This window comes from Salvelinus sp. IW2-2015, linkage group LG9 (assembly GCF_002910315.2).
Source record: "Salvelinus sp. IW2-2015 linkage group LG9, ASM291031v2, whole genome shotgun sequence".
In the NCBI taxonomy this organism is placed as follows: Eukaryota; Metazoa; Chordata; class Actinopteri; order Salmoniformes; family Salmonidae; genus Salvelinus; species Salvelinus sp. IW2-2015.
The window spans coordinates 1,537,191-1,550,709 of record NC_036849.1 but is presented as its reverse complement, the minus strand read 5'-3'; the positions used below and the strand labels follow the sequence as shown (position 1 = coordinate 1,550,709).

General features: G+C 42.8%; 1 protein-coding gene across 7 annotated transcripts in view; it reads right to left on the bottom strand.

The window, feature by feature from the left end:
* Nucleotides 1–13,519, bottom strand: part of nrxn3a (neurexin 3a) — a 423,493-nt gene that overhangs the window by 99,027 nt on the left and 310,947 nt on the right. For all 7 annotated transcript variants that reach the window (XM_070445086.1, XM_023993917.2, XM_023993923.2 and 4 more), the window contains one exon: nt 11,648–11,829. In XM_070445086.1, coding sequence (XP_070301187.1) covers nt 11,648–11,829 — 182 coding nt within the window. The remainder of the gene's footprint in view (nt 1–11,647; nt 11,830–13,519) is intronic.

Genomic DNA, 13,519 nt, shown 5'->3' with positions numbered 1-13,519 from the left:
ACCTTTCTCTCCATCTCTCTGTTTCTCTCTCTCTCTCTCTTTCTATACATCCCCATACCTCCTCTCTCTCCCTCCCTCTCTCTACCTACCTACCTGATGGCTTATCCTCCCACTGAGAGTGGTCGATTTTCTCCCACTGGCTCTGCAGGTGTATTTTGACAGGCTGTTCTTTATTGTGTGTGTGGTTGCGGTGACCTGAATCTTCAGGCTCCACAATGCTTTCCTCCTCACCTCCAGTGACTGCTTGAAAGCCAACAGACTTCCAATTACCTGACTGTCGTTTTCCCATACTAACTGAATAGGACAGGGGTACTATTTTACCAAAGGGAAAAAAAGCGGTTGCGGATACACAGCCCTGCTAGACACCCTTTGCTATGGAGCGTGGAGTTGGACACCTTCGAAAGCACTCGGCTCACACCTCAGTTCCCCCTGTTTGTAAGATTTTGAAGAGCGGGGAAATGACGGGTCTCAACCACCTGGTTTTCCAACCTAGAAAAATGTAAAAACACGGTCCAGTTTTGTACCTCTGTCAGTGTTTTTGGAAGGAAGTGCTCATTTACCAGGGTTTTGAACACTTGCATGGAAATGTGTAGCTCTTCTCCTCTCCTGATAGAATAGCCAAACCGATCTTACATTGGCAGACCAGGGTTTCTTACTTATTAAAGAAGTAAAACAACAACACTTACCTAACAACTGCCGGCCGCTGTTAGTACACTTTGAAAAGTTTAGAGTACCCCATTGTGAACCACTCAAAACACCCCCGTTCGCCGCCTGCCACAGAACTTTATACACCACGACTTAAATGGACTGAAATAAACAGGCAAGGCGACACGTCAAGGTGGTAACATCCATTACCATGGCGACAACAAGAAGGTAACAAGCTTTCGCCAGCGGCTGGGCTTTATAAAATAAACATGAGTGGGCGAGAACACACGCTGACCTGCACTTACGCCTCTCCCATCATCCTGACCAGGTCTGCATGCCATTAGCCCGCAAGCACGCACACACACACACACACACACACACACACACACACACACACACACACACACACACACATTCAATATGCCTGATTATTTAATGATACTGTAGCATAAAATACATACTGTGAAATGGACAAAGGGGAGACCATCCTTCCCACTACTGATTCAAGTTTCTCTCTACCCCAGTTAGAGAGCTAGTACCATTGAAATGTTCCGATGAAAGGAGTCTGCCTTTACAAGAAGAAACCGCCAAACGGTGTTTCTAACAACTTGGGTTACAGAAAAAAGTGATAGCTTTCGCATCTTACCGTTTACGTCAAGAAAAGGGTGCAATAACACTGCTTCCAAACCCAAATTAAAAGTAAAGACTCAACCAGCCTATACACAGTTGGACTAAGTTCGTTTTCTACCCTACTTTTGGGATATAATGGACGCATTCACACTTGTATATGATTCTGATTACTATAAAACCTTCACCTAAACTGCCACTATTCTGTGGTTTCATTACGCTCTCTTTTGATAATTCACAAAGTCAAAAACTGAAATGGAAATGCTGCCCTTCCTCGATCCTCTCTATATTAAGACGGGCTAAAAGCTCCTCTCTTTATTTTGAGAGTGGAAATAGATATTCACTTTAATATCCATCTCTGTTGAGGACAGAATTGATCGGAGTCGTGCTTAGGGATGGACAGGTGATTTCATAGATGACGGCATAATCATATCCAATCTAACATTATTACAATCTAATGCTTTGAAACTTTACGTGTGACTTGATTGAATAGCCACTGAAGCTTGATTGAAGTGATATTATTTGTGTTCACCTACCAGTATCAAGTCTAGCTGTTCTGAAATCTTACATTTGGCCTACTTTGTCACTGTTGAGAGGCCGTACTGATCTAATTTATATTTTATATTTAAGGAACATCTTTCCTTATACGAGGCTAGTACTGAGCCGCAAATAACACCTCACAGCACAACGCCTCTCGACCATGTGACCTACTGTATGTACTGATAAGTATGTGTAACTGATGCACACACAAACAGACACACACACTACATGTTGATGTATTTAAAATGCGTGTAAATTGTAAAGTCTTCTGTCTGTAATGTATTTTTCGTTATGTCGGAAACCCCAGTAAGACTAGCTGTCGCGATTGACGTCGGCTAATGGGGATCCTAATAAATCAAATCAAACGTCTGAGCCACATGTCTGTTCAACATACTGTCCTGTAGAGCACCGTATCCACTCTGCCAACCTGAGTGTGATAATTACTGTCTGCGTGTCATCTCTAGCTCGGCGTTCACACAGACACACTCCAACTCCATCTGAAGGTGTGTCTGCATGTAGGAGGTGACTGTGAATAAAGAAATCCAACGAAGGATTTCTGAGAAGAACTCTATTCTCCCGCTGCCCCCTGCTGTTAGCCAATTGGAGAGGTGGAGGTGAGTCGGACCGGCAGCAATTTTCACAGGAAATGATGGCCTGCATATGGTGAACGCATAACAAAAAACATCTAGAGAAAACATTCTGTGCCACTTACGGATTAATACATTTTCCCCATGCCTATGTGAGAAAAGAAAATACATATTCGGGCTCGAGAGAATGGCATGTTCTCTCTCTTTGTGGTAAAAGTTTGATGGTGAAGGACAGATTTGGGGGGGGGGATAGAAGGGAGAGAGAAAGACGGATAAATAAAAGTGATCCATTGAAAGTCGGAGAGCTCAAGTTTCTCCCTTCCCTCTTGAAGCACTGTCTTCGGGGATACGCCTACAGCCCGCCGACACCTCGGCCGTCGTCTCAGAGACAGCTGTTTATGCAAATCTCCTCTCAGAAGCTGCCGGCCATGTTTAAAACATGATGAGTCGTTCAAACACTCCTTTCAGGGCCAATGACATCACTAGAGCTTCAGCTGCAAGGCTGCTATTATTATCCCGATAATAATAACGCAGCAACAGAGACGGGGCTGTTTCTCACACTTTACACTCTTACCTAGAAATTACAGCTCAATTCACAGCACTCGGCAGATATTTGGTAGTGAGCACTGTGACAACTAACACAATGTGAGACCCAGCTCCACTCTCCCTAGGCTTACAATGATTATCCCTGAAGTTACTGTACACATTTAGAGACTTGGTTCTCACATCAGCCTTAGCACTTCCTAAGTATTGGCAAACCCGGCTTGTCACAACGCTATACCTCTGACCACATTAGAACAAGCCAAAACAGAGTGACAGTTTTCCACTTTCTATCGAGAATCCATCAGTGTCACTCAAACGACAGGCTGGCGAGGACGGGGAATGGGAACTGATTAGCCAATGAAATTGAAACCAGCATTAAGGTAGGTCCATCCGGACGCATCCCCCACCGTCCTCTCCGGTTTTCTGAGCCGGTCTATTTTCCGAGTTCTCGCAAACCCGAAACGGACCGGGCAGATCGATAGGCAGCGTTGGACCTGACCTTTGTGGCCAAGTGCATTTTTTCCATCTTCCTGCTTCATCTCAGCTTGGGTTTGGCCGCTTCTGAAAAACACGCAGCTCAAATTCATCGGCTTTCGAAACCGCCAGCTAGCCAATTTAATGCAACTTCCAGATCAGAAATATACCTTAGGGGGATCGCATTACAACTATTGCCTGCTCGCTCTGAGACACAAAGAAGCCTGAAGGGGCTACAGCTAAGCCTGCCTTTCTCCAAAGAGGGAACATATAATTATGACTTCCATCCTAAACTGATTCCATTACTCATGCTGATAAGAAGGGCCAGGGGTTTGGCGAGGGGGAGCATTACACCCCCCTCTAGGCTAACTTCCTAACCTCCTGCCAAATGTATGACCATATTAGCGACACATATTTCCTTCAGATTACACAGACCCACAAAGAATTCAAATACAAATCCAATTTTGATAAACTCCCATATCTATTGGGTGAACTACCAGTGTGCCATCACAGCAGCAAGATTTGTGACCTGTTGCCAGTGAAGAACAAACACCATGGTAAATTAAACCCATATTTATGTTTATTTTATTTTGCACATCGTTACAACACTGTATATAGCCATAATATGACATTTGAAATGTCTCTATTCCTTTCAAACTTTTGTGAGTGTAATGTCTACTGTTCATTTATATTTCTTATTTCACTTGTGTTTATCTATTTCACTTCCTTTGGCAATGTAGACATATGTTTCCCATGCCAATAAAGCACTATGAATTGAATTGAGAGAGAGAGATAGAGATAGAGAGCGACAGACACAGTGTGTGTATGTGTGAGTATGTGTCGGTGTGTGTGTGCGTGTTAGATTTTCAAACAGCATTAGAGGTAATATTAAACCCTGAAGTATTGATTCATAAAGCCAGGATAATAGAGATTAAAGTTAGGTCTTTCTGAGGAGGGAGGGACACATGAAAGGAAAACGCTCAGAAAGCGTCTGCCCTGATCCTTACAGACTTCAAGAGCATTTAACCTGCCTCGCTGTGACAAGACTATGACTGTTTGATATCCTCAGTCAGTCTAATGAGGCATCTCCGGTATCTCGGGGTGCCTTGTCATGCTCCCCATAAAAAACAATGGGCTTGGTAGCAATAACTGCAAAGACTTCTGTCTTCATAAAATGTTGAATTGGAAATGCCTTGGTGTCAAACCAACATAATTTATGCACAAATATATATATTTTTTTTTAAAGGAACAAGATGTGACGGAATGTATTCTCGCCCCTCCCTTTCTCTTTAGATTCTAGCTAAATCAAACCAATCATTTGAAATAAAAACTGTTAGAACTCCTTTCCCGCTTGTCTCCAGTAGGTCTTGTTGCTATTTAGATGGCTAGATAACGACTCCCTTTCACAGTGTACTATATCCTGCTATGGCCCTCATTAGTACGTCTTCCATCTGCCTGCTTTATTCATTCAAATTAATGACAATGTGATGTCTTGTTGTCCTGCTTGGTTGATGTAGATGTACCTCTGATTACTTCCATCAGGGGAGAGAATCAGCTCAGTAAAAACAACACAATAAGTGGGTTTACTCATTAAAATGTCTTTCTATCAATAAATACCTTTGAAGGGAAAATTACATATTTGACATTGAAATGTTAGTTATTTAGGAGACACTCCTATCCAGAGGAATTTACAATAGTGAGTGGATACATTTTCATACTGGTCCCTTGTGGGAATCAAACCCACAACCCTGGCATTGCAAGCACCATGCTCTAGCTACTGAGCCAACGGGGACACATATACATCAGCTATATCTGCATACCTTTAGATCTACTCTACCTAAGGAGCGAGCTATTTTACAAGACCGCTTGGCAAGTGTCTCACTTGTAGCTAATCTGTTTCTGGAGGAACACACAAAATGATCACATTAAGTTCTTAAATTCTCCTAACACCACCAGTTCGATGAAAACAACAATCAATGTCAGCTAGGTGGTTTAAAAATGAAGTCCGATTTTTCCTTTGGAGTGTGTGCCGTCTAGCTTTCACAATCCCAACACAGAGGGAAACGAACAGTTCTATTACACCTATAATGGCAGCTCTCGTCCCCAGTCGAAACAGCCGTAAAACGGAACAAGCACAGGTAATGTGCTACCTCTCTCCCCTAATGCTGCTGCCAGCTGATAGCAGTGGGAGAGTGGGAGAGGGCCCGTGGCATATTGATGCGTCTGCAGAGGAGGTTTTCTCCTGATTGAAAATCAACGGGCGAAGTGTAGTTATGCTCCCTGCTGATTAGAACCTATCAACACTATAGATTTCCTGTACACTCTGATCTCTCTGCCTTATAGGATTTTATTGGAACATGTGGGGTGGCGACAGATGTTAGTGTCTGGGCTATTTATCCTTTTTTTCTTGTGTGCGTCCGCTGTCGATACGTGGAGAACGACCAGGTAATGATTCTCAATTCAGAGATTGGACTCCCTTTATTTGGATGGCTATAACTATTTAAAAGTATAGCCTAACCTAATTTAACCACGGTTAACTACAGTAAGTATAGTCCATTTGATGTTCGCTATACAAGAGAAGCGATCCCATAAACTAAGGCCATGCATTTGGCTTTTTCAAACACAAAATAACAAGGAAGAATATACAGACTACATAAATGCAGCAGAAAAAATGCTGTAAATAATTGTCGTTAATAAGAGCTCCACTTAAAGCCAGATTGGATATTTTGCCCGACCACCCATGTAAAAAGTTAAACTCTCAGTGCGAGTAGCAATTTGTAAATACATTTAGTTTGGCGCTAATTATACGCTACCCGGCATGCTGTGCAGCGGTATGGAGGAAGTGAAGACTTTTGTCGTTAATGACTAGAGAGCGTTTCCCCACCAAAAAAGATGCATCTCGGTACAGGGAGCTGCTCCATTAGCAGATTACAGAAGAGAGGGGAGAGGAAGAAAGTGAATAAAAAATCCCTTTACAAATTACTTTTTGTCATCATCAAACTTTCTCCAATTCGTTTTTGAGTTTAGAAGAACGAAAGGGAAAAAGAGGTAAAGTTACAGGCAGAGATTAATTGCTGAACTGGTGAAATACAAATATATCAAGAAGGGAGATAGCCCAAGTGAGATAGGTAGACAGCAAGAGAGAGAAAAAGAAAGAGCGAGCGAGAGCGAGAGAGAGAAAGAGAGAGAGAAAGAGAGAGAGAGACAAAGAGAGAGAGAAAGAGAGCGAGAGAGAGAGAGAGGAAAGACTCCTTGGCACTGGTTTGTCTAGGCAGATGGCCCATTTGGCTAGAGGAGCAGTCTGGTGACGCCTAATCCTCAGATCGATGAAGACTTTAATCTACAGAGAGACTTTTCATTCTGCCGGAAGAAATATGGCACCACATTACACAGCATTCCTTTGACCTAAGCACATGGGTTCCCCTTGGCTTTGGCCTGCTAAGTTTAGGAAGCGCCAGCCTGCTACCGTAATGAGCTGTGACTCCCAGATGATGAACTGTCATTGGATGAATCAATTCAAGCCGCAAATGTGACTTGTTCAACCAAATTGCACATCTGGATTTCGATCAAACAGGTTCTCTGACCATATGCATGTTGTTGTAACTTAAATGGAGGAATTCTCTACTGAGTCATATTCTCATGCTTGAGGACTCAAAAGCCAAAACGTTCTACGTCGGGCAACTTCCCCCAGATTGAGAGCAGTCCGTTCATCTTACTGTTGACGCAACAGCACGAAGAGAAGACGATCAAAGACAGCCAGAGGTGGAGCACTTTTGGAGATATACAGTATTGTTGCCCTATGAGCCAGCCAGCAAAATGAAGATTAACGAGCGCAGTGAGTAAACACTCTTTGTCTCTTGTTTCTGTCTGAATCCTCTAATTCCTCTATCCAGGTTGCCATTTGAGCAGCCGACATCTGCAACAGTGGATGTGACATGTTTGAAGGACAGTGGATGTGACATTTGCCCAGCCTCAGGGGCCCGCGTGTCCACAACGAGGTGGACCTCCGTCCCTGCTCTCCACAAAGGTCAGAGGATGGACGTTTATCGGGTGAAAATGCCACGTCTTGAGTCAGCCCAAGAGGAACCGACGGCGGTGAACCTGCTAACGCTCCAGAGCCCTGGGGGACAGCAGGGACAATCTGTTGTTGTACCTCACCTCCACTCTCTCTCGCTCTCCTCCTCTCTCTCTCTCTCCACCTCACTCTCCGGTCTTTTCTAGCCAAAGTCAGCATGTCAGGGCTGTGTAGAGGACGAGACCCCAGTCTGTTGCATATGTCCCAGAATAAAACACATGACCAATATCATGGTGTGGAATCATTTCACTTTGTTTAAAGGCCAAAACCATGACACTTGGAACTGCAGGGGGGAAATGGGGAGTGCTTAAAAAATAAAGCTTTTTTTTAATTTTTTTATTCAGAGTTCATATACTGTAGATTGAACAACATCTGAATGATTAACTGTCTGAACAAACTGTTTTATAGGTCTTTGTTACTTTAATAATATGTTGTTAATAAGCTAGTATACTTTTGTTTAATGTAGTTTTCAACATGTAAAACAATGCCAAGTTTGAATCAACCCCTATAATGACACACAAGTGTCTCAATTCCCTTAACTGCAGTTTTATGCTCCAGATTTGAGCCGATTTGGCAGGGCCAGTGTTTGTCCGCCCTTCCCCGGGAAAGTGGTCCCAATTTGGGGTGAGGTGGAGCAGAGAGGGAGGTCATGTATGGAGATCTGGTGTGGTGCCATTGCTTTGACCGCCCGTTAAGGCCGGAGGAGTCCCAACAGACCGGACTCAAGAGCCACAATAAAACAGTGGACAGATGGAGAGGGTGAAAGAAAGAAAGAGAGAACGATAGAGAAATGTGTGTGTGGGTACATGTGTTTTTGTGAGTGAGAAAGACAAATTATAGAGGATTTTTCGACCCCATCCATCCCCTTACAGAGAGTGGAGGCATTGAGGCAGCCAGCCATACAGGACAAGGTCAATAATTTATGAACAAATCCAATTAGTTGGAATATACACTACATGACCAAAAGTATGTGGACAGCTGCTCGTGGAGCATCTCATTCCAAAATCCTGGGCATTAATATGAAGTTGGTCCCCCTTTGCTGCTATAACAGCATCCACTCTTCTGGGAAGGGTTTCCACTAGATGTTGGAACATTGCTGCGGGGACTTGCTTCCATTCAGCCACAAGAGCATTAGTGAGGTCGGACTTGCAGTCGGTGTTCCAATTCATCCCAAAAGTGTTTGATGAAGTTGAGGTCAGGGCTCTGTGCAGGCCAGTCAAGTTCTTCCAAACCGGTCTCGACAAACCAGTTCTGTATGGACCTCGCTTTGTGAAAGGGGGCATTGTCATGCTGAAACAGGAAAGGGCCTTCCCCAACTTCGTCTTGAACGTCATTGTATGCTGTAGCGTTAAGATTTCCCTTCACTGGAACTAAGAGGCCTAGCCTGAACCATGAAAAACAGCCCCAGACCATTATTCCTCCTCCACCAATCTTTATAGTTGGCACTATGCATTCGGGCAGGTAGCGTTCTCCTGGCATCCGCCAAACCCAGATTTGTCCGTTGGACTGCCAGATGGTGAAGAGTGATTCATCACTCCAGAGAACGTGTTTCAACTGCTCCAGAGTCCAATGGCGTCAAGCTTTAGACCACTCCAGCCGACACTTGGCATTGCGCATGGTGATGTTAGGCTTGTGTGCGGCTGCTCGGCCATGGAAACCCATTTCATGAAGCTCCTGACCAACAGTTGTTGTGCTGACGTTGCTTCCAGAGACAGTTTGGAACTCAGTAGTGTTGTAACCGAGGACAGATGATTTTTAAGCGCTTCAGCACTCGGTGGTCCCGTTCTGTGAGCTTGTGTGGCCTACCACTTCGCGGCTGAGCGGTAGTTGCTCCTAGACGTTTCCACTTCATAATAACAGCACTTACAGTTCAACGGGACAGCTCTAGCAGGGCAGAAATTTGACAAACTGACTTGTTGGAAAGGTGGCATCCTATGACGGTGCCGCGTTGAATGTCGCGGAGCTCTTCACTAAGGCCATTCTACTTCCAATGTTTGCCTATAGGGATTGCATGGCTGCATGCACGATTTTATGCACCTGTCAGTAACGGGTGTGGCTGAAATAGCCTAATCCACTTATTTTAAGGGGTGTCCACATACTTTTTTATATATAGTGTATTAATTCACCAGTGATGATAAAAGCACTGGACAGTGTGAAAAATCACAATGCATTAGACCAATGGAACTGCTTTCATTCTGCCAGGCAACCCATCTATACATGACAGACCAGCACTCCACAAAAAGGGAGAAAGGCAGAGCTCAGTGGTGTAAAGAACTTAAGTAAAAATGCTTTAAAGTAGAACTTAAGTAGTTTTTTGGGGTATCTGTACTTCACTATTTATATTTTTGCCAACGTTTACTTTTACTTCACTACATTCCTAAAGAAAATAATGTACATTTTACTCCATACATTTAGCCTGACACACATATTACTCGTTACATGTTGACAGGAAAATGGTCCAGTTCACACAATTATCAAGAGAACATCCCTGGCCATCCCTATTGTCTCTGATCTGGTGGACTCACTAAACATCAAATGCTTCAGTTGTAAATTATGTCTGAGTGCTGGAGTGTGCCCCTGGCTATCCTTAGATAAATAAAAAACAAGAAGATTGTGCCGTCTGGTTTGCTTAATATAAAGAATTTGAATTGGTTTATACTTTTACTTTTGATACCTACATTTACATTACATTTAAGTCATTTAGCAGACGCTCTTATCCAGAGCGACTTACAAATTGGAAAGTTCATACATATTCATCCTGGTCCCCCCGTGGGGAATGAACCCACAACCCTGGCGTTGCAAGCGCCATGCTCTACCAACTGAGCCACACGGGACCACTAAGTACATTTTAGCAACTACATTTACTTTTGATACTTAAGTATACTTAAAACCAAATACTTTTAGACTTGCTCAAGTAATATTTTACTGGGTGACTTTCACTTTTACTTGAGTCATTTTCTATTAAGGTATCTTTACTTTACAAGCTTGTGACTCTACAAACTTGTTGGATGCATTTGTAGTTTGTTTTGGTTGCGTTTCAGATTATTTTGTGTCCAATAGAAATAAATGGTAAACAATGTATTGTGTCATTTTGGAGTAATTTTTATTATAAATGAGAATATAATTGGTTCTACCATGATTACAGATAATCCTGAATGAATTGTGAATAATAATGAGTGAGAAAGTTACAGAGGGTCAAATATCTTACCCCCAGATACGCTAACCTCTCACCATTATCAATAGGAGGGGAGGTTGGGGTATGACCTTTGACCCTCGGTAACTTTCGCACTCATCATTACTCACAATTCATTCAGGATTATCCGTAATCATGGTAGAATCTACATTCATGTAGAAGTGGTAAGAAACATATTCTATTCTTATGTACAATAAAACTCCAAAATACATTATTTACCATTAATTTCTATTGGGCACAAAATAATCTGAAACACAACCAAAACAAACTGCAAAGTTTCTAGAGTCACAAGCTTGATGCAGTCATTGCATGCTAGGAATATGTGACCAAATACTAAACTTTGGACTACTTCATTCACAAAAATCTTTAGGGGTGTCAATCATTTTAAACTCTACCTTTATGAAAAATATATATAGTTATTGTTACACAAAATCTATTTCTCTGAGCAATTGTATTAGTATAAAATAAAATAAATATAGCTAAAAATTTTGCTGAGTACTTGAATTATTTATGCGTGCGTGTGCGTGCGTGTGTGTAAAGCCACTGCCAAGACTAGAAGATCCTTCCGGGGAGAATGAAGGAAATCTAGCATGATGAGATGAGATCAGCACTAACAGGAGGAGAGCCACCGGCGTGCAGACCACTCGCCACACACACACCCCCACACCTGACGTCACTCTGTGTTACTCATAAAACGACATCAAAACACAATAATCTAGAACAGAGAACCACAAAATCATCCACATCATGTGATTAATCTCCTAACCACTGTCCTTTTACTACGTCAGCTCCTCATCGGATATAACCCAACGCAACTCGTATACAGTGGTAGGGATACAGGGTGAGATGAAGACAGAGAGAGAGAGAGAGAGAAAAAAAGAGAGAGAGCGAACCGAGTCAAAGGACAACAGAGAAACAGACATAGAAATAAAAGATACAGAGCAAGAGAAAAGTGCAACTTACGATGTGGAGCATGAGATAGTCTCCCAGACCCGGAGCGCTGTCTATCCGGACCAAGATGCCATCCTTTAGGGAAGTACTGAACCCTATGGTCAGTCTGTCTGTGCGCGTGCTTGGCCTCTCGTTGGCTGGCCAGTTGAACGTAATGAGGCCTCCTCCTTTCCCAAAGATATAAGTCATCCCAGCTGAGGAGAAATAGGAGAGAGAGAGAGAAAGAGAGAGAGGCAGAGGATGAACTAAAAGGCTTTGACAGGAGGAATAGATTTTCAAAGCCACGTGAGAGTAGGATAATGTGAGCCCATGATCCTACCAAACAATTTTTATTGGAATGTGGGGTTGATTATTGGTGTTTGTCCTTTGTCCTTTTTTGTAAAGAAAGGAATTTCATCAAAATGTTTGTTGAAGAGATATTCTTAGCAAATTTTTTTTATGAATACACAAACCACGCACTCCAGAAATGACGATACCAGTGAGCTGTGATGTGTGATGTACACAGCCAAATTACTACACGGCGAAGCACAGGAGCAAAACACTGTTCATTTTTATTAACGACAGCAACCACCGCTCCCCAACCAGCAACCATTTCCCTATCATGACGATAGAGAAAAACTGTAACACTGGCATTCCATTAAAATGTTGGGGACCAAGTAGGCCAAAGACTTTGAAAAGATCCATTTTGGGGGGGGGGGGGGGGGGGTAAGTTGTCTAGTTCTGCCTCACCTGGTTCCTGAACCCAAGTCTCACGAGAGGTTTCGGAATGACTAATGTTCTCACCTGGGTCAGATAAGTCGTAATTCACCAGCTGATTTTCTCTATCCCAGACCCCATGGGAAATACTGTGACCTATACAAGTTAAATATAATTCCTTCCAACAGGCAATAGAGATTCTGAGGAATGAATTCTCCATTTCACATGTATTATACATGAAAGAAGAAAGACCCCAGGAGAACGTCTTTAGAGTGGAAATCGAGCAATATTCCAAATGTAATGTGAATTGAGCGAACACAAACACACAGAGATGTACTCTGTTTCTGTAGTTGTAGAGAAGTTCAAATAGTTATTGGGGCGAGAGAGTTCATAGGCATGACTTTTGTGTGTATGCATGTGTGTGTGCTTGTATGTGAGTGTGCGTGTGTGAGCGTATGTGTGTGTGCGCATGCTTGCGTCTTGTGCATGTTTGATGGCATGCATGTGTGTATTCTAAGGCTATGAGGGCCAGCTGGCTCTACCTCTCCCTCTCTAGTTGTGTGTCAAGTAGAACAGCTGGCCCTCAGTGGGAGCATGGCCACATCACATAAACATTTACATAACATTTGCATTTAAGTCCCAGCATTTGCACTTCAGACAGGCCTACTGTAGAGCGCACACTACACAGGGTACATATACTATTTACAAAGTATCAATGCATCAGAACGCAGTAGGCGTTGCAAATATATCACTCATCTCTTCTCACAGTCCATCATAATCAAGAAAGCTCCTACAATACACCGTCGATGGTCTTATTTGACTTCTGATGGTTAAATAAGCAGCACCAGGCATGCCTCAGTTCTTCTCTTTCCATTGGGGGATTTGGTTGACCTGTGATACTGAATAATATATGCAATCATTACTCAATTAATTAATGAAGAACCATTTGGCTTCAGAAGTGCCCTTGCAGCCTTGTTGAGGGGTGCTTCAGAGGTTAAGCAATATATACTTTCCAGCTGCAAAAGACGAAAGAGAGACCGTTTGATGGAGGCAAGATGTTGAATTTTGAGACTTTGCAGTGTACATGTCAAAACCACATATCTTCTGTTGATGGCATGGAGCAGTTTGATAAAAAATGTAGTGGAATTTTGTTTCACCTCAAGCGCAGCAATTTGACTCAACAAGAAC